The sequence below is a fragment of the Lagopus muta genome, chromosome 1 (genome assembly GCF_023343835.1).
Source record: "Lagopus muta isolate bLagMut1 chromosome 1, bLagMut1 primary, whole genome shotgun sequence".
Classification (NCBI taxonomy): Eukaryota; Metazoa; Chordata; class Aves; order Galliformes; family Phasianidae; genus Lagopus; species Lagopus muta.
The window spans coordinates 54894564-54917138 of NC_064433.1; the positions used below are offsets into that span (position 1 = coordinate 54894564).

The 22575-nt window shown below is 36.9% G+C and overlaps 1 protein-coding gene across 2 annotated transcripts in view; it reads right to left on the minus strand.

Annotated features, from left to right (window-relative positions):
• Positions 1-22575, minus strand: part of MYBPC1 (myosin binding protein C1) — a 71563-nt gene that overhangs the window by 45387 nt on the left and 3601 nt on the right. For both annotated transcript variants that reach the window (XM_048960458.1, XM_048960448.1), the window contains exons 2-3: positions 6259-6291; positions 4892-4933 (exon numbers count right to left, since the gene is read on the minus strand). In XM_048960458.1, the coding sequence (XP_048816415.1) occupies positions 4892-4933; positions 6259-6291 (75 nt within the window). The remainder of the gene's footprint in view (positions 1-4891; positions 4934-6258; positions 6292-22575) is intronic.

Consider the following 22575-nt stretch of genomic DNA (forward strand, 5'->3'; position numbering starts at 1 on the left):
ATTCACAATGGAAGCTTCAAACTGATGAAGAAAGCTTTGCATAATTCAGTAGCTGAAATGGTAAACCTTAATGTTTCAAGCAAGTAGAAGAAAAATGAGATGTGAACTGTGATCTATTATTAAATCATGAGTTTATATGAAAGCTGCTGAGTGGTTCTGTTTGTTAGAGATGGAATCCACAGTAAATACAAAAAAGCCACAATAAAATCAAGGTCAATCACATATCTGACCTGAGGATGATGCCATTTCTCTGATGTTCATGTCTGCAATTAAAATGTGTATCACATATGCATTCAGCATCATTAGATAAAGGTATGCAAAAGTAAAAAATAGTCTCCTATATTCATACTTTATAATTTACTTATTAGAATATTATAAAAGCAACAAATATATAACTTATTTTTGTCACATATTATATGCCTTAAAATACAGATAGAACTATTATCCCGCAGGATTTTCCTTTCAATCACACTAAATGCTGGCAGTCATCAGGTATCAAATCACTAGAAACAACTGCTACTCAGGTATCTCAAAATGATTAATCTAATAAAGTACAGTTATGCATACATATTTGTATAAGCCAAAAGCCTGAAAAACATGAAACTGACATTAAAACTGAAATATTGTAATCATGCTTATCAGAAATCCAGAATAAGTTGAAGACTCTTTTTACAATAATCTCCTAAATTTTAGGTGTTTACTGGAAATATCAAAGATAGGAATGTCTGATAAAAATGTACAGAATGTTTTAGTATGTTAAAATAGAATAAAATATAATAAAATTTAAAAATTACCTGTTGAACAGTTGAAAAGCCAGAATAAACTATATATTTATTTAGGATTTAATACGTACATAAAGTAAAGATAATAATAAGCCTTTTATAATCTAATGGAAAATAATCTAGAGAACATTTCAAAGTCAAGGAAAAGATATCTGAAATAGAATTATTTTATGAAATGTATTTACTTTTTTCAGATTTGGGTTTCAAGAATCAGTGACTTACTTTTTAATTATTATTTGATTTTGTCTTAAAGTTCAAATTTGTCTTTATTTTTTCAAGGACAAATGCAATAGCAATGGCAAAAAGCACATAAAATTTGATTACATGTAAAAAAATTCTGGTTTTATTAAATGTTATGCTTTATTAATCACTGAAATGTAGTTGAAGGTCTGACAGAATTTAACTGCTTAGCCATGACATTTTACTCATTCCTTTTTAATGATTCATCAAATTTCATTTACAAAATCCCTTGGCAAGAGAATATAAGTTTTAATTGTAGGCCTACAGATGAAGGATTAATATATTATCTTACAAACATGATTTTTTATTCATTAAAAAAATACAAAAACGCATAGCTTATGTGGACACATTCTCACCACCTGCACCATCCATTGGACTAAGCTGACATAGAATATGTTGATTTTCAATGAAAGCACAGTAATGATAAATCATGTCAGTTTTCTGAACATAGTGTTCTAGCAACTAAACAAATGCTCCTGGAACAGCACCTCAAGTTTGATTTAATTGGTGAGCTGAGCTCATAAATTTATTAATCTTTTTTGCTGATCACCCGTTGCTCACTGATGACCAAGAAGGAGAGGTGAACACAGCAGAGGCACTGCTTTGCACCTGCAATTGCACTCAGAATGCCATAATGTTTTTTGTAGTACTGCCCATTGGAGTAAGCATTCAGGGCTAAGGCAAGAGATAGATAAACGTCACAAAGAGTGAACCACTGTATTCACTTTACATAAACAAATCCACAACAACTCAACCAACTGGTTCTGTCATTTTTGCTGAAATTACTGAGCACTGACTCTTCCAAGAGTTTTGAAATTAGTTGCTTTCAATTATCCACCTAATTTGCAAAGTGTTCAGCACTCCTATCAAGGGGACTTGGCCCTGTAACTGAAGTACATACATCAGCAATGGAAGTTTTAGTAGAGAGATGAATGGATGAGTGAAACCTGGAGGAATAACAAGAATGAAACATGCAAACGTTTTAGTAGATGACTGGATGGAACCTAGAGAAAAGATATCAGTAAATCATGCAGAAATCTGAGTAGCTCTCTGAATAGCTGGATTGGACCTAAAAAGGAATGAGCAAAATGATATTAAAAATCATTTATTCCAGCAACTGGAAACACAATTACAACAGTAATCAATGTTTAAAATAATGCTAAAATTAAAAACAAAAGCAGACTTAAAATGAATAAGAATGGGATAAATGTGGTCAATTTGGTGAATGACATTTTGATCTGAAGATAAAATGTATGCTCTTATGTATCCTGAATTTTTTACTAAATGCTATTTTTCAAACTAGGAATACCGTAAAAAATTCTGTACACATACAACTACTGCTATAAGCTGCTGATTTACTGCAAAGTAATGACAAGATAAAGACTTTATGACTCATCCTCAATTTTTTATCTTTACAGTGAACATAAAGGGACATAAATATTTTCTTTCACATAGACAGTAACTACTACAAAGAAATAGAACAGTAAGACAGACAAACAGGAAGATATACTCTATTTCTTAACTTCTGCAACTGACTTTGTCTGAGAAACACGGGGAAAAATATAGACCCCATAATTATGGACCAACCTTTCTTACCTACACACTACATTCAGGCATTGTCTGACTGTGCTGCAGAGGGCTGCCCCAGATTCCAGTGTGCTGTTTGTTATAATTTGGTAACAAAGGAGTCTCAACTGCTAAAGTGCAGTATCATAAAATCACTGTGGAATTGAGATATGAAATGTTTCCTGTCTTAAACCCATACAGGGAAGTACCCAAATCTGTTATTTATGAAACTAGAGAAACAATTTTAAAAAATAGCTTACACAAAACCTAACCTCCAGGTGTTTCTGTCTTCAGTTCATATTGATTTTGGACAAATGGGAGAAACAGAATCTTTTTCCTCTTTTGTGTGTTATGGAAACAATTAGAAAGATTTGCTTCTGGCAAACAAACATGAAGGAATCACTCTCAGAAAATGTGCTGTTCTTTGTTTGGTGATACTCTGCAACAAAGCAGGAGTTGATAGTAGAAACTGCATAATGCCGTGTAACACATATATATGTGTGCAAATATATGTATTCCTGTCATTAAATGAGAAAAACAGCAAATACTTCTGCAGAGAATTCAGAGTGTCAGGCATTGACATCAACGTTATTTGCAAAGTTGACAGCTCAACAGAAAGTCATTCTTTCTACATATTGCTATTCAGAATTTCACTGGAATTCCTACTGAGGTGTCTACTGCCACTGTGAATTGAAACTGGAAACACTTCCCATAGAAGAATCTCAAAAAAAATTGGGGCAGCAAAATCCTACTAAATATGCTGAGCTCCAATAAAACATTTTTTTTCTCTAGGAAATCCTATATTCTCCACTAAATTCAAAACAGAAATGATAAAATAATGTATAAGAAAACAACTGAAGTATCAGATGTGATACCTACCATGTTTTCTTTTTAGCTCAATGAAATGTAGACTTGTAAGCAGTGGAGAGAGCACTGTGCATGTTCAGCTCAGGAACAAACATTTCTCACAAGAAAATTAAACCAAGCAGAACTAACTGCTAGAATAGCCTGAGGCAAGACCTTCATCTTTTTCTTATCATTAGGCATGCAAATTATTCCTGAATTATGTTTGCATTACCAAGATGACAGATTTGATTACTCACACAAAATGTTGTTTGTCAAAATAATTGCTCAATGCAAAAATAGCTAGCAAAATAACATGCACTGAAGCTTGGTTTGTCATTTTTATATTCTAAGGAATATTTGAATCACGTACTGTCAGTGCATTTTTATTTTGCTGAGAAAAATGGCCATGCATGACTTCGCCAAACAAATTTCCAAGTTTCAGGTGTGAATCTGGTGTCACTAAAAGGTAAGACTTTGAGTAAGAGATCAAAAGGCAGAATGTATTTTCAAGAAAGACATTTCTTGATTTGCCATGGAAAGCGTAACTGTGACAAATAAAAAAAAGCAAGCATTACATCTGTTGTGAGTATATTTTGTTCTGGTTTATCCTTCTGTGAGAATGAAACACAAAAGGATTATCCATTTCAAAATAAGCTGCTGAGCTGTTTGAATTCTACTTCAACAGGGAGTAGCAAAAAGAAGTGGAATTTGACCCAGTTACCTCAAAATGTACCTTCTTAGCTAGAAAAGCTACAAACAGAGCTGGAGTCTAATTGCAGCAATGTAGAATTTGCACTGAAAATGGAGCACATTTTTACTTGCACAGTTTGGGGTTTGTTGACAGTAAAATGTCCTCGGAGACATTTTTCAGAACTTGTAATGACCACAGTCTCTGGACTTCCAATAATGAAGAGGAATGGAGGAATTTCTTTTTCTTAGATAGAGAAGCAATATAGAATTTTTATTTTTATTTTTAATGAATGTGTGAACTCTATTGTACTTTGCTAAAAGATGGAACATGCAGTATCAAGTGTCTGGTAGAATAGAAACAGCTTAGAGTAATAGGAGATTTCCCCCACTGATTAAAAGCAATGGATGTGCACTGTAACTGAGTTTAAGCAAGGTTGGTCAGAGCCAACATTCACTTTAGTAGAAAGATGTCCTTCTGCTCATGCAATGCACTTGAAATTTGATCTATTAAGAAAGCATTCTGTGTAACTACTGGTGCTAAGCAGTGTCAGTCTTGTTCACAGAATTTTTAAAGATACTTATAAGCATCCTAGATGTATTCCTAATGCTAGATAAGTCATGCAGAATGAGGATCTAGGAAGCTTCACATCACACTTTTAAAATTTGGCACCAAATTCCCGAGTTATAACTCAAGCAATCTAGCATCAGAACAGCATTTCAGAATGTTCTCTTTGCTGTCCATTTTTGAAATATGATTTCAAACTCACCTTTACCCTTTTCAGTTCCACCATCCTGTGGTATTTTTTGTTCTGTGTAGGAAGTACAAGTATATTTTTGAGAGGATCTTAAAGTAAAAAAGAAAAACTTACGCAGAATTTAAAAATACATCAATATTCTAGGTTTGCTAGTACCAAAAAAATGATTAAAGATTTATAAGTATACATGTATGTACAATTAAAAATTGTAAGTCTTTAAAACATTTTTTTTCACAGATGCATGCATATCAAAAGATTTCCTACATTTTGAATGAGTCACGGGAAATTGATGTTCCTGTACTTAGTGGAAGCAAAATACTGGGTTCTTGGGGGTTATTTAAACATGAAACTCTTTGTGGCAAATGATACTACCATCCTCATATTTTGTCATTTTTATAAATGAAAAGGTATATATTTTAAACAAAAATGTCTTGAATTAGCTTTGTGGAATGACAATTTGCAAGACTGTTAGTAAATGCAGGTTTCACATGTGAACTGGGAAGTATCTATTTCATACCACTGATCAAATAGCTACCGAGATAATAAAATCACCAAATGATTAAATTAGACAAATATATCATATATATGTATTAATCAGCATATGAGAATATAAGTTTCTTAATGCATCTCTGATCCATGAAGTTATGCTACTTTTCCATCTCCCACTAAAGAAAAGGTAGCAGGTTTGCACAGAGCTTCAGCTATATCTGAAACTCCAGTCCTTTTGCACGAGTTTCATCTCACCTAACTTTGACTTCCTTGAAAGTATTCACCCTCTTAGGCACCTATACTCATTGAGGCAATTATGTAAACATGGACAGCCAGTGACATTTTAGTTTCATTTTCCAGGAAATGTCCATTAGTTGAGCAGCCATGACCTGGGATCTTCTCCACTGTTTATAGATGGAGCACTGTTGACCAGCTTAGACAAAACACCAGATCTTCAGATGGCTAGAATTAAGTAAAATGAATCTCATGCTTGATTCTGTCATCTTTATTCAAAGTTCACCTTCCTTCAACGGGAAATGAAAGGGATTATTTTGGTAGTTAAATACTGTTCACTATCAAAGAAGAGAATAATTAAGACATGGAATTTAAGCAGTCATCACTTTCTGGTACTCTGATGGGAAATGTATATGAAAATGTATATTTTCATCCTTATGAAAATATCAAGTATCTTAAACAAAAATAACCTGAATCTGAAAAAAAAAAGTGGACACGGAAGAAACATGAAGTGAGGCTTTCTTACCATTCTTATTGTCTCCTTACTTTCAGAAAGACAGTGAACACAAAAAGTATTATGGCTACGTAGTTTCTAGTCCCATGCAATTCTCTTGTTAGTATTAGAGTACCAATAAGCTTTTTTTGTTCATACCAACCTGGAGGTGGTAGAGCATTTTCAGTTTCAGTCTCTGAAAAAAAAGGAAAGAAGACATCTATTGAGCTTCAAAATCAAAAGCATATAGTTTTCACGCTTGTGGTACATAGTTACTGAATTTTGACAGTTTGGGTTTTGGGTTAATTTAATGTTTCAAAGCAGTTCTCAAATTTTGTTGGCTTTCACACAGGCAATACATCTTTAGAGTGGTGTGGTCAGAAGGCTAAAGTTCATGTTCTTTGAAAAGGAGGAACTGAACTTGTTCAATCTGGAGACATACTGTAATTGTCTACCTGAATATTTCATAATAATTTATATAGGAGGACCCTAGAACTTTTCTGGAAATCTTGTCAAATCCAGTTTAGAAACAGTTTTGGAATGCTAAGGAATCTAAATTGAATTTCAAGTTTGTGTTGGATTTTTCAGTTGGTACTTACAATGTTTAACTTACTAAACCAACATCATAACTGATATTCTTATGTCAGAAGATAGCTTGTGTTTGAGCAAATTTTCTATCAGTTGAATAATATCTGATAGCACCTTGGTTGTGAAGATTAATGGTGTCTCTCCTTCCTTCCTTCCTTCCTTCCTTCCTTCCTTCCTTCCTTCCTTCCTTCCTTCCTTCCTTCCTTCCTTCCTTCCTTCCTTCCTTCCTTCCTTCCTTCCTTCCTTCCTTCCTTCCTTCCTTCCTTCCTTCTTCATATTTTTTTATTTAAATCATTACCCTTTTCAGTTGTGTGATAGAGAAACTATCCCACTTGAATGTTACCATTAGTGGAGTCATGTCCTTGGTTGTGTAAATAGAAGAGTAAATTAACTAGACAAAGCTTATTTTTTATAATAGCCAAAGGAATTATGGAAGTTTATTGTCAGCCTATGAGGATTCTAGACAGGTTGAAAATAGGAATATTTATAAGAGATAGTGTTTTGACTTATAATTCAACTAGTTCAACTTCTTGCAACAAGCAATGATTTAAAAGTTGAAATCCTTAACAGTAACAATAGATGGCTGATACTAACCTCTGTCATGTTATGAGTATTAACCTTTGGGACCCTATCCCAGGTCATATTCAGGAAATAAAGCTTAAGTTTCTACCACACAGAAATGCTGGTAAGACTATTCCTTTGCACACTGTTCTAAATGTAGCTAAAACATACTTTTCATTCTTGTCGAATTCATGCAGTGTTTAAAAGGGAGAATGTTTTTAGTGCAAAGATAATTTTAGGCTGAGCGTGTGAATACGATGTGGTTTAGGAACTTCCAGTCAAATCCACAAACACTAAAGCAAATCATTGTGGAGTCCAAACAGGGCCCTCACTAGGAGGAAAAGGTACACTGCTGTAAGCCTGATCAAAGCACCTATCATAGAATAAAAAGAAAAATGTATAGTAAAGGCCAATAGACACAGAATCTCATTAGAACATAATAGCTTTACTTAGATTTATAGCAATTTGTTTTTCTGCTCTACCAATTAATATAGTAAACTTTGCTCTATGGCCTTGGAAAATATGAAAAGGAAAAGTAAGTCTTGGAACGTTACTCCTTCATTACTTTGAAATCTCACATTGAGAATAAAATAACATTTCTATCTTACCAGCCTAAAACTATCAGTGTGTATACACTTGAGGTTTAGATACTGCTGTTCCAGAAATCTGTACTTTGCAGTGTTGGAATATAGTTGCCCGTCGTAACCAAAACTCAATATCCTCTGCAGTTTTACAAATATTCTAGGTCTCCTATCACACAGTTTTGGTCAGAAATTACACACCTTTGCAGTCGTGTCTTAACTATCAGTAAGGAACAATTGTTATCCAAAATCTATAGTGTAGACCAGACCTAAACACTACTATTACAGCCCATAAGTAATTTCACATGTTCAGAAAAGTAAGGAGGTACACAAAACCTGAGCAACATTATGGTCAGCATGCTCTACTGACTCTGTTCTAAACAGGGAAGTTAGAATAGACAATCTCCAGAGATTCTTTTCAAGCTCAACTGTTCTAGTTCTGTGATGGTGCTGTGGTTTAACCTGCAGGTGGCTAAGCAACAGGCAGTCATTTGCTCACTTCCCCATACTTCCCAGTGGGATGGGGAGGAGAATAAAAAAACCCAAACAACAAAGTAGAACTCATGGATTGGGATAAAACTATTTACTAAGAGATAAGAAAAACGATATTAGTCATGACAATTTATATACACATATGAATGTATATGTAACAAGTGATGCACAAGCAATTGCTCACCACCCCTCCAACTGATGTTTAGACAGCCATCTAGCGAGCAGAAGAGAGGGAGATGAACTTCCACTCCCTTCAGAACTCCCCTTTTGCATGATGTCATATGATATGGAATATCCCTTTGGCCAGTTTAAATCAGCTGTACTGATTCTGTCCCCTCCCAGCTTCTTGCCCTCCACACCTCTAGCCCTTTGCTGAGAAACTGGAATGGCCTTGGCTCTGTACATTAAACACTGGTATGTTATCAACATGGTTTTTCTCTTAGAACCAAAACATTGCACCATACTGGACACTCTGAAGAAAACAATTCAGTCCCAGTTGAAACTAAGACAGACAGAAAGATGGCTGAAGCCAGATCTGGAAGTCAATGGTTTCTTTCCTGAATCACAGTTCAAGGCTATTAAAGCTATTGCTAGGAAAACAGGCAAAAACTGAGCTGAGAAGGGAGTCCTGAAGTATGGAGTGGGAAGCAAAAAAGGAAAGGAGAGAATTCCAGGCATTGGAAGTGGTAAAGACATAGGAGATACTTCATCATAATCTTTTGGTCATGTGCAATCCCTTTCATGGTCATGCTGAGCTTACAGTTCTATTCCTGAGGACAGCCAGGAAAAAACCATTAATAGCACTGAGTAGTTTCCACCTCCCTAAAGAATGATAGCCCTCTCTGGATGACCTCTGAAACAGACTTGTCAGCCAGGAAAGGGCTCTGTGCACTCAATAAGCAGCTTACTGTTGTGGTCCTTCCCTAGGAGACATGCTCACTGGAGTTCCCAAATGCCATTCTCAATAATCCCATTGCCTAATATGGTGCTCTGTCAAGGCATTGTCAGGGGACTGATGGTGGAGAAATTGTTTCCAGCAGGAACTCTTCAAACCCTTGGGAGAAGAAGATTCTTTGATGACTTGGGACCAGCCTCTTGACTGCTGGGGAAGGAGGCTATTGAAGATTTGTTGAATCCTGTGAACAACTAGATCGATCGATACAATGTCAGTTTTGTCTTCTGCTAAGCAACTAAATCTAATTTCTGTCTTCTGGTTTTTAAGGAAAAAAAAAAAAAAAGGTTTCCTCTTTGCAGCTCTTTATTGAAGAAGTCAAGACTGTCACATTTCAGTGGATTGTGTTATGCTAAAAGCAGACCTTGGTTTACTCTTTGGATTTGAAACTTCCAAAGCAGTTGACCATATATGTTTACAAAAAGAAAATGAATTAACAGTGTTCTCTACATGGCTACTAAGAAAGAATAACATATTAAGAAGTGTGTTTAGCAAATAAAGTGAAAGCACAAGTGTCACTTGGTATAACAGATCCAGAAATGCTTTCATGTCTCAGTCATGTCATGAGATGCATTCAGGATCTAGTTTGATATAGGATATGAGCACTTGGAGCCAAGACATTTTTCATTTGTGATTTATAATTATACATGCACACATACACCACTGTAAACCAGCAGGAGATGCAACTTGACCCATTACCAACAATTTTCCATTACTGTTCCACATCCACTACATTCAACTTTTCATGTAAAATAAGACTTAAAGTCTTTAGCTATGGATATAGATAAATAAGCTTTAAAAAGTTCCACAACATACCTATGAGCTAAAATTATGAAAATGCTTAAGAACCTTGTTCAGTTGGGGCTATCATTATTTAAAACTTCAATTCTATTTTAGGCCTTGCTGCACTGACATCCAACCTGCAATAACCACAAGATGCTTTGGCAGGAAATTGACAGGATACTTACATGTAATGGACAGTTTTCAAAGGCTCTAAATTCCCTGTTCCACAATCTTATATGACAGCAACAAGCATAGAAACTCCCTGACATCATATCTATTACTTTTCACATTGAAGTGTAAACATAATGAGACATGCTGACAGCTCTAAGAGTCCCCAGGTCCTACTTTACTACCATGCTGGAGTGTTGCAGGTAACCTCCAGCATACTGAGAAAGAGGTCTGGTTGTATGATCCTTCTTATCTTCTGACTTCGTAATCATGAGCAGATTTGTTTGGGGCAGGCTTATGAAGAATGCTCAGCAGTACTGGAAAATGAATAATGTGTCTTTTCCCTCCATATGAGAAGAAAATGACCTTGAGCACTAAATCAGGGCTCGCACAAATTGTAAATACAGCATTTCAAAAACCCTGGGTTAGAACATTCACAGGAGGGAGGAGGAAAGTTTCCTGCATTTTTTTCGTCCTGCAGTTAAATGTAGATTGTTTGCAACCCAGCAAAGATTCTGATTTGAACAACCAAAGGATTCAGGATCTTACCCAGTCTGACCAGAAGGCTTACTCCCATTTACCTGAAAATGAAACCAGGTCTATAACTGCATCACCATGGATACAGATACAATATCTGTTTGTGCAACAGCAGCATGTTAAAGTGACTTTCATATGTCAAAGAGCACGAGGATGATCACCTAATGCTTTTTGTCACAAAGGCCTGTCAACTTGTGTCACATTTAAGTAGGTGGATTAAGTTCATGGATACAGCTTCAAGGGATCAGACAAATATAACTATTACGTAGACATTCCCAAAGTGCTGACTCTGCTTGTCAAGCAAAAATAGACAAAATACTAGTTTGAGGAGAGAGCATGGCTCACCCCAACCCTTGTGCAGTTGTATGTAAGGAGTCTTCCTCTGAGTGCAGCCACAAATGATTTCACCATTTTCTATGAGTCACTTCATCCAGGTCTGTACAGAGTCATAGGGTCATCAGTGATGTGATGAAAAGCTACAGTCTCATCTTTTGGAAGACAGGAACTTGATCAATTAAATGAGAGATACTAATGGAGCTTAATGAGCATTACTTTGGTAAACAGTAATGTTAGGTGAACTCAGTTTAAATGACCTGGAAGACAGAGACCTAGAAACAAAATCATTTGTAAACATTGGAAATGCTTCTCTTGCATTCAGTTTGACTTAACTTGAAATCAATACACGCTTTTGTTTTTTTTTCCTCAGTAAAGAGCAGAACACTCAGCAGTCTGCAAAACATGAGCATAATCATTCAGACGAGGTTTTCTGTCTGCCTCATGAGTCTGAGCTTTTCACTGACAAATACAAACACTTGCTTTTTAGAATATCCATAGACATGGATATGTCTATGTTACCTTTAAAATAAAGCTACAGAAGGCATTTCAAACACACTTCAATCCCAGGTCGTAAGGTGGTTCAGACTCCAGACTTTAGATTAAAAAGGCTGAATTGAAAAAGCAGTGGTGTTCTCATGCCTTGCCTACTTTACTATTATTGTGGTCAAGAATGTGATGGAATCAGACTGATAAAATTATTAATATTTCTATTTTCTGCTTCTGGTTGTAATGACGATATAGACAGATGACAGTGTCTGATTTGGCTCCCTTTTACTGTTTCTGATTAGACATGAAAGTGATGACCTCAGGTTAAATTCTGTCTGCAATTATTTATGTTTTTCAGCAATTAAAAGCTTCATAATCCAGTGATGCATGCACAGGTGGAGAACAGAGGAAAAATTAAATAAGTAAAGAATTTGATTCAAGGTTTAGTTTTATATATGATTAAATTTAAAACCATACCTAATGAGGAACACACAACAACAACAACAACAAAAAACCCACAAGAATAATAACTAGTCTCATCATACAATCTCATCTACAATACTGATTCAGAAACTAATTATTTCCAATTATATAGGATTTCAGGGGCCACAGAATCAGGTCAAACCATCATATGATGAAAGCAGAAAAATCCCTGATTAAGAAAGATTAAAAAACAGTAAACAGTTAGAAAAGCCCAGCAACAGTGAATTCTGTGGAGTAGAAACCAAAGCAAGAGATTCTGTCTTCATTGCCATCTGTGAGTATGGTGGTGCAAAGAAATAGACGTCATTTGGGTAATGTTTGTGTTCCTTGCAGGTCCCATTCTCCTATGATGATGTTAGTAAGTCAAGTCAAACATGTGAGTGTCCACAACTTTCTCATTTTTTATGAGAACTTTGCTTTCATTTAGAGCTTTACTTTCATTAACAAGTGAAGAGCACTGTAACCATGAGCTTCAACAAATATCATTTCCTTAATAAACTCTGTGTTTTCATAACTGTATTCTCCTAAGTTTGTGCAAGTAGGCTGTCCAATAAAGGGCTACATCACTCATGCATAAGAAATAATCCTGAACATATATCACATCTGGTAAGAAAGAGGAAGCCATCAGCAGTTAGCACCCTCATCAGATGGTGCAAGACCTCCTTGGCAAGCTTGACGTTGTGTACATACTGTAATGGGGAACTAGAAAGCTGCCAAGAGTTGACAACATTTAAAATAGAAAAAATAAAGTTAAAATAGGTGCTGTAATTCAGTTATCAAGTTATCATGCTTTCCCAGGTTCATTTTTATCCTACTTAATCCACAAAGCACCAACGTGTGGGAAATAAATTTCATTTGTGTTTCCTTGCTATTTCCACTGTATTTTTCTTCTCTTACTCTTTATTCCAAAAATGAAACCATAAAAGATGGCTGCTGAGCACTTGCACATCTAAAAGAAAAAACAGTATTTATGCTTGTGTCTCACAGATCACAGACTGGCTACAGCTTGAGGGCCACAGTTAGCTGCATTTTTTGACTTTCTAATTAATTCCTTCATTAAAAAAAGGCCTATTTTTAACTTCCAAAACTGAAATTTTTGCTATTGCTTCCAAGATACTGTAGTTCAGCTATGAATATGCACTCTGACTTTTTTATAATGTATGTTTAGAAGGTCTTAAGGTCTGTAAACTGATCATGCACGCTCCTAAACCTGATGATCTCCACTGTGTTTGCTAGCGACCCATAAGTGGCGCTGCTGGCCAGCAACATTCGCAACACTGTTCTGAATCCCATCCCAGGTGTGGCTGTTTCCCAGGGAGCAGAGAAGAGGCAGAGCAGGTATGATTCCCACCTTAAGGTTAAGAATTAATAATATGGCTCAGAGATCAAAATTCAGTGATCCGTGTTTTAGGATTTACTGTGATAAAAGACACAAATGCGTGGAAAGGCAGATTTTGTTATCTGTGAAATTCAAGAGACAATTTTATACAGAACAAGATGCACGAATACAGCACAATTATGATATCTTTAGGCCTACTCAGTATTGCTACAATTTTTTTTATATACCAGGTTGCGCATAGAATAATTTGTTTCTGGCTGCAGATACTAATAAGAAACAAAGCACAGTCAAGTGAAATTCTGCTTTAAATAGCCCACATTTAATTGATATTTGTTTCGTATTTACTGAAAGATGTCAAGTCACTCATCAGAAAAATGTGTGAAAAAGTATGGCAAAAGTATGCTTTTTTCTCAATTTTTTTGCTTTCATTCCAATAGTTTGCAAATGATTTTTCTGTGCAAGCAAATACTTTCACTTAGTTCAGAAGATTCCCTGGGGAAAAATGGAAGCAAAAGGCACCACAATGTGATACCAGAGATAGCAGCACAGAGAGGAATGCTGAATTCCTTTTTGAAAGCTGAAAAACATGATAAAGGGGACTAAAGGTTATTGGATTACAAGCTTCAGAAAACAAAGATCTGCTGCTTGGGAACTGCACTAATTTATTACTCACATTTGACAATATATTTTCGATGACAGTTGTATGTCTATCTATAGAATAAAAGTCAGCAATAAAATTGAAAGGGCAGTCATACTGAGTACATAACCATGAGAACTTTCCTACAGATCATTCAGATAATTTCCCAACCAGGTCAGGAAACATTTTGATTAGAAAAATCACTCTTGCTTGACCCAAATCACAATACCTTGTTTTGCTGAGCCATCCTGAAATATTTCACTCAAAATCAAGAAAATAACTCACACTATATTTTTACGGGAGCTGTGTCATAGATCCAATGGTCTGCATAACTGGAGTGAGTTCCACAAAGGACCACATCTCCAGTGCACTTGTCCCAGGTTGGTCCTGAGAGTCATGCAAGTATGTGCCCATCGGTGGGAAGCCATTTCTCTTCACTCTTAGGGGAAATGAGAGCATCAGCATAAGTCTGTGATAATATGAATTCACATGACATATTTTTTGCAAATTACAGTGAAACTTTTGAGATGTGTTGATGGGTTTTATTTTAATCAAATTTCTGAATAAAATGTTTCAACAATTTAAAATGGAAATCTGTAGGTATTCCCATCCCATAGTTTTTGAAATATCAACTTTTCTTTGAAGTTCAGAACAAAAACAAACATGTAAATATCAGGATTTTCCCAGAGGTCAATTTCTCAGTTGTTATCTGCTCTTTGTCAAAGTAGTAAGTGTTATAAATGCATCTAAGCACTGTCACCAGTGTGACCAACTAACAAATAAAAGAATTTGCTTCAGGATTACCTGACAGTGGGTGGCAGATGATCTGATACTCTGTAATTTTTTTCAAGAAAGAGAAGATTTCAAGACTTCCTTCATGGAAGAGAAGTCCCCTCAAATGTGTACTTTAGTACTGAGCCTCCTCTTAAGAGACGAATTCTTATAGAATAGTATTGCAACAAGAAACCACGACACAGGGCTGTCAGGAATGTAGGTGATTAGAGATCATTTCAAATAGCATCATTAACAATCCATTACTTATGTCTACCTGATGCTAACAGTGCTAATTTTCAGTCATCAGGCTTGCGGGGAAAAAAATCATGACCAACACTTGCAGCATTTCAGTTGAATTTATTTATTTTTCTTCACTTGAGAAATAGGGTAATGGCATCTGCTTTCTTAGTTTACTAAGGATAACATATGGGCTACGAAATGTAGAATCATAAAATGGTTTAGGTTGGAACAGACCTTAAAGCCATCGAGCAGCTCAGTCTGCCCAGAATCCCATCAAACCTGGCCTCCAGTGATGGGGCATTCACAGTTTTTCTGGGCAGCCTGTGCCAGTGCCTCGTCTACTCCTTGAGAGAAAAATATCCTCCTAACGTCCAACCTAAATCTTCCCTCTTTTAGTTTAAAACTGTTCCTGCTGGTACTGTCATTATCACACATAAAAAGTTGGTCTCTCTACTGTTTATAAGCTGTCTTTAAGTACTGAAAAAGCCACAATTAGGTCTCCCCAGAGCCTTCTTTTTTTCAAACTGAACAAGCCCAACTCCCACAGCCTATCTGCATAGATGTTCTCCAGCTCTCTGAGCATCCTAACGGCCCTCCTCTGGACCCACTTCAACAGCTCCACAACCCTCTTGTGCTGGGGGTCCCAGGCCTGGACACAGTACTTTCTTACAGTATTTGCCAGATGTGGAAGTATTGCTGATAGCTAGATGTCTGGATTGGATGATCTTAGAGGTCTTTTCCAATCTTGGTGATTCTGTACTTCTATGGGACTTGACAAAGGCAGACCCTGCTGCCAGGCCTTTTTTGATGCAGCCCAGAATGCAATTGACCTTTCAACCTGCAAGAGCACAGTGCTGGCTCATGTCCAGCATTTCATCCACCAGGACTCCCAGGTTCTTCTCCACAGTGAGTTTTTCTCCCAGTCTGTATGCATATCAGGGATTGCCATGATCAGCTGTTGCCAAATGTTGCATTTGGCCTTGTGAACCTCATGAGATTTACATGGCTCCACTTTTCAAGCTTAACCAGGTCCCTTTGGATGACATCGCTTCCTTCTCTCGTACCGACTGCACTACTCTGTTTAGTGTCATCTGTCAACTTGCTGGGGGTGTACTTGATTCCAGTCTCTAGGTAATTGACAACGATTTTAAAGATCTCCAGATGCAAAATGGACCCATGAGGAATGCCACTTATCACCAAGCTCCACCTGGACATAGAGCCATTGGTCACTATCTTCTGGCTGTGACTATCCAAACAATTCCTTATTTCCTGAAGAGAAATTTAGGGGCATTTGCCACCCAAAAATAATTTGTAGTTAAGTCTGGAGAACAACTTTTCAGAAAGATTAACTGGTAATTCAGGAAAGATCCCAGCCACTGAAAGAATGAAATATTGCCCTAAAATTCAGAAATGTAATTACTTAATGGGATTGACATGTATTGGCCTTAGTTCTTTTTTTTTTTTTTTTTTTTTTTTTTTTTTGGTAAGCATGTTTGATTATGAATATTTATTGTGGATCACATGTTTGGAATTGTTATATTGAAAAACATTCGGGAGCATTTTGCATATGGGGAGAAAAAGTACATTTTCTGTACATAAACATTTAGGACATCTAATGTATCAAAGACATATGGCACTTTGGTGAATCAAAAACCAATAGTTGTATACATGACAGTCATTTATGCCCCTATGTGGTTGTTAGGCTCAGTAAATTGCATACATCCCTCTATTTTAATACAATTACATTTTTTACCTCTCAATTTCATTCTAAAATATTGAAAGTAAAGCATCTGATAACTGTGAGAATTATAAGCCTTCACTTCAAAAAATCATTTAACTTTGTCTTTAGGGAAAGCAACACAGCATGACGTTTGCAGACCAACTGAGAAGGATTGCATCAGTAAATCAGTTCAGTGTTATATATAAGAAAAAGCTCTTTACAGTGCATCATAGCAGAATGCCTTTGAGACGCTGTTGTGAATAAGAGTCACAGCTCACTGAATGTACTTTCTCTCCAGCTGAAAAAATATTCTGCATAAGAGGAAAACCTTCATTGCAAAACATGGAAACAAAAAACAAGGGCAAAGAAAAAGGGGCAGAGGACAGAGGTCAGATTTCCCCTTTAAAAATAGGGCTAAGGAAAGCTTAGATGAAAGATTAGTAAGGCTGGAGGGAATGCCGTGGAAAAAATGTCATCAGGCATCTGACCCTCTGTGCCTTCACCAAAGTCTGCATCTGTGGAGGAGTGGCAGTCACAGCCTCCCTTGGTATAACAGCTCCTCTTTGGGTCTAAAATAAGGTTTTTGGCCTAGATACTATGCTCTTATAAAAACAGATGATGCCAAGTGTGCTACGTTGTGTGTATGAATATCTGCAACTGTGAATATCGCAGCACGAGGCCCAGAGGCTATTAGTTGGTGAATTACTCCATCTGCATGGCACTTCTTGTGCGACTGTTCCTAGATATCTCTAGCTAAAGACATTCTCCACATCACCATAGATGACAGCTATTCAGCAACTGTGCCTTGTTGATCTTTCTAGTCCATTGCCACACTGGAGTGGTGTCTAAGGAATAAAATCTATCCCACTATCTGAACCAGTAAGTTTTTCATCTTTGGTCTCCTTCAGATTTAGCCGCAACTGTGTTTAATTCAGTTTTGTCACTGCTTCAGGGTTTTGAGAGAACACAAAATTTGGAACAGGCTTTCAGACTGGATTTGCATTATGGCTGAGCAAAACATAGATCCTGATGAAGAAAAAAAAAAAACAATTTGATCTACTTTGTGATTTAATTTTCTCAGCCTCAAGAATGTTGCATTCAAGTTGGTTCTATAACAATAACTGGAGCAAATGCCTCTGCAATTTATGACAGTGCACACAGACCTAAGAGTTATAAATCTGTATTAAAAGAGAATCTTTCCTCATCTGTGTCTCCGTGTTACCACCTACTGGCATTTATGACCAAAATTAGGAAGGTATTCTGAGCCTGTAAGACATTATGAGTGTGTATTTTAATACAGATGCCTCTCAGGAGGCATCATGGTGTGATTGAACACTTTCAGACACTCACTAAAACCACCATTTGATCTTATGGAGAATTTAATTAGAACAGAGCTTTTTGTAATAATCACCCGATCAAAATAACTTGCTGTAGCCACCACATACAAGGGCAACTGTCCTAAGAAGTAGATCACATTCTACTTTCAATTAGACGTAGGGCCAGGGTATAGCAAATTATGTAAGAAATAGTTTGGAATCTCTGATGAAAGGGGACCAGTGACTCTCCTGAACATGTCCCACTGCTGCAAGACACAAGAGGATTCTCTTCATGCTGTGGTATCATTACACTCTGGGGAGTATGGAGGCGGGATGTAGGGGGCCCCTCAGTATAAATTGAATCACCCAGCTGCGCTCCCAAACCCTGATACTGCCACTTTCTGTACTGCATGACAGCCACATTCACTAACGTGCTCACAAATTGTCCTGCTCCTCAGGGTCTTCTGGAACATACAAACTTCCTCCAAGACTAAGCCTGGGGAAGTTTCTCAGATGTGTTACTCCTTCAGTGCTACAGACAGCACAGATAAGACAGTGCCATTGACTCTCCTCTGGCAGAGACCCGGAATCCCACTGACTGCTCTGTGGAGATGCCATTAGCAATGCAAATATAGATAATGGGGAGAACATCCAGAGAGAAATTGTTTTGTGAGTGCTGTCCTTTTTCAGGTCTCTGAACAGAAATCTGTCAATCTTCATACTTCTTGAATCTACAGTTTCTTTCTGATCCTACAATCTCTCAGGAGGATGTGAAGATTGACTGGAACTGTCATCAAAACTGTTGCTGGAATATCTTCCAAAGTCGTATATATTTGTCAAGCACAGAACCAAATGCTGGCTTTAATTCGCCCTTTCTGTAAGAGCCTGCATCTTGCTGATGCACCTGCTAGTTCAGTGTGCTTCAAAAACAAAAATAATACATGATAAATTAGGGGGAAATAGGAATTAATGAAGATTCCCAACTCTGCATGTGTTTTGCAGAGCACAGTGCAGAATTATCGTAAGTGCTTTATTATTTAACATAAAAAGGGCTTGCACCTCATGGCTTGAAATGTCCATGATGTAACGGCTCATTCGTTTAAAAATTTAAATTTCTTTTAGAATCTGAGCTAAAAGTTAGGGGAATTATATCAATTAATATTTATTTGAATAGGAATGCAATTTACTGGTTTTTTTTTCATCACAAATATAAAAAAGAATAAGTAAATTTGAGCTGATTTAAACATTCATCTTTGCCATGAACCAAAATGCACTGAATCTTTCATATCAGAAACAGAAAAACTAAAAGCAACTAGATCTCCCAAATCACAAAATGGCAGTAGTAGCACCTTTTTTTTTAACCAATTACCCTGTTGATCAGTGCACCCAGCAGGCTACAGAAGTGTGCATCCTCCTCTACCCCAAGGAATCTGATCCCAAATATTTGTATACAGTGACAGTACAACTAAGTTACGCATGCAAATAACGCTGGAGTTGAACACTCCTCATAAAACTGCCCATTACTGAAACTCTGTAAATGTTAATTGGGAAAATTACAGAGAGTAACTCTTCAGCTTTATTGTTCCTTGACATTCAGATTCTGCAGCATATCCGTTTGGTTCCTAGCTGCCACTGCAGGATGTTGCAGATCTGCAGTCTCAGGTCCTCAGTCTTAGCTACCAGCCCCAAGTGGTTATTTCATATGGCAGTAGGCATCTATGTTTAGGCAACTGCTGGCTGGTTAGCTGAAACTATTTTGGGTTCCACCGAGTTCGGCAAGAGAGAGGACAGAAGCTCATTTGCTTCCATTTGTGTATCTGTTTCCTAACTTGGACTTCAGCCATTGCAGTGTAAAGATCATCAGGACCTTTGTGTGACTGAAAGCATATAAAAATTTTCAATGGACTGTCCTGGACGCTTATATCAAATCAGTTTTCTCTTCCTAACTCCTAAAATACCATCAACTATCCAAAGCAAACTAATAAAATCCTCCAGAGTACATCAAAACCCCTGGTGAACGACAGAAAAATGGCTTCAAATGTGAAAAAGAGAACGATTCTATTTTCTGGAGTCTTCAGGAATGGCACGTCTGTAGTGACTGAGAATGAGGTGAGGGGGATGGATGGGATGAGAAACTGATGACTACAGCTACACAGCTGTAACAGCTACACTGTTCTACAGGGTCTGGAGAAAAAGCCATTTGTAGTGAGACTGAGAAAACCGTGCTTACAGCTGAAGTTAATGATGTTTCTGTTCTTTTGTCTTCTTCCTTCTACTGGTGTTTGCATTCAGTGCAAAGCCACATATTATTGTCCGAATGAGAACAAATTTTCTTCCCTCATTCTAAAGTAATTATTACATTAGGATCTCCAGTTCAGTGGAGTTTCTGCATTCTCCTGAGTGGGGCATCTGGTATTTGGCCTTATCCTTAGAAAAAAATCCCTAAGTATTTTCTTTTTTAACATGTTTTGTACTTTCAGTTTAAGAAGCCCTCTGGATGTCCCCTCCTGAAACAGATTCTTTTTTATTGTAAGGCATATCATTCCCAAGGACCACTCATGCATGTGGCAGCTAGTAATGTTTTGAAAACCAAAGTCTCCCCAGTAGAAACTCCCATCTTATTTAGTATAAAATGAAGGAACTCATCCAGTTTTTTATGGATCAGAAGCATACTGTATTTTTTTTTTTTCAAAGCTCTCTTAAAGTGATATATTTAGGAGGTATGAGGGGAAAGAACTGGACAGTCCTTTATTTATCTTCCCAACAGGTGCAGCATAGGGAGGCACAAAGGCAGCATTTGCTAATTTCAGTTCTGCCAAGTACAAGCACCCTCTGTTCTGCTGAAAAGACAGTTCCCGTCTTTCCTCCTAAACTCAGAGGAGTTTTGATTTTAATGTGATCATGTTAAGTATATCTCCCATGCACAGATGCATTGTTTTTTTCAAAGGGTGAATGAGATTTTTAACTCATGTAAGAATAACAGATCAATCTGCCCACACTAATATTAAAATAAAATTAGAGCGCTGTATAAGAATCCTTCCTACAATTTACACCATGGGGAAAAAAAAAAAAGATAAATGAATCAAACTGAAACAGATCAGTTTTGAGATTTTCCGTAGAGCAGTCTTAAACTTCAGCATGGTGGAGGTGGGATGTCAAAGAGCAAATCTGAGGCGTTCTGGTATCTCAGAAGGAAGTGTGGGAGCAACACTTGGAAATGAGCTCTGAGAGGGCAAGGGAAGTCTAAGAAAAACTCAGATCCCAACATGCAACAAGATCTGTGCAGGAGGACACAGCTCTACAGTGTTCAGCATGGGAGCAGTGCCCACCCCAATGAAGATAATTATAACAGTAAGGCATACATTTGCTTTCCAATTGTAATAGCTTTAAATTTATCAGCAAGAGCTGATAATTTTCTGAAGAACTGTTAGAGAAAAAAAGATAAGGGGTTAGGGTTTCCACCTCCCCTCATCCATCACAATTCACTCACCTATGACTTCAACACAGTGCTTGTAAATGATTCATATGGGCCTGGCTGTGAGTGATTGGGCTCTGAGGTAGATAGAAGTAATAGGAACGCTTTTTACAGTCAGCCCTGCAGAGGGGCAATGATAATGGCAGAAGATAAATGTCTGTGTGCTTTCCTTGTGTCTTACTGAAGCACATATCTATACAGCAAAGACAGCAGCAGCTGCACTACCCAGTATGGTGCCATAATAAAATGATTATACAGGTTCAGCCTCCTCCATGAAAAGCACTAAGCAGTGTTATACAATATTGACACGCAGGGTTCCTGAATTTTCAGGAAAACTTTCCATCAGCAGTGTTAATTTTGACAGAAGCCAAATTTATGCACCTAGGCTGAATTTCCATTCAACTTCTTGTCCACCTCTGAAAAAGTATCTAGTCTTGAAAATATAATATTAAAATAAATATCACTTTAATTCATTTTTCTCCATCCTTAATGCTGAGATTGATTTCCTGCTGGAATGTTGCTTTACATGAATACTTACATGATTTATGTGACTTGCTTAGGTAAAACTTATGGGGTCTGTTACGTTGGTGCACCTGATTGTGTTTTTAAATAGTTAAATATTATAAGTATAATGCAAGTATAACTATATAAAAGACATATAATGAAACAAAACTGGTCATATTTCAAAGTAACAGCTGCTTCAGCTGGGTTTCTTCAGGGAGAATAGTGTTGTCACATCTTCAAAGCAGTCTCTACTGATAAGCCTGTTTACCTCCTTTCACAAATTGCTTTATGTTTCAGGGACTGTCCTTCAAACAGACAATATTTGCACATGCTTATCTTCAGAATTTTAAAATCTCTGTTGTTTATAGATCTAAAAGAGTTTTACTAAAGCACTGGATAACTTAAACATGCTGATTTTTTATTTTGATTCCTTGCCAATATGTGACTGCTCCGGGCAGAACTTGCATACCCTTAGAAAATGAAGTTGGCAGACAGTTGATAAATGCTT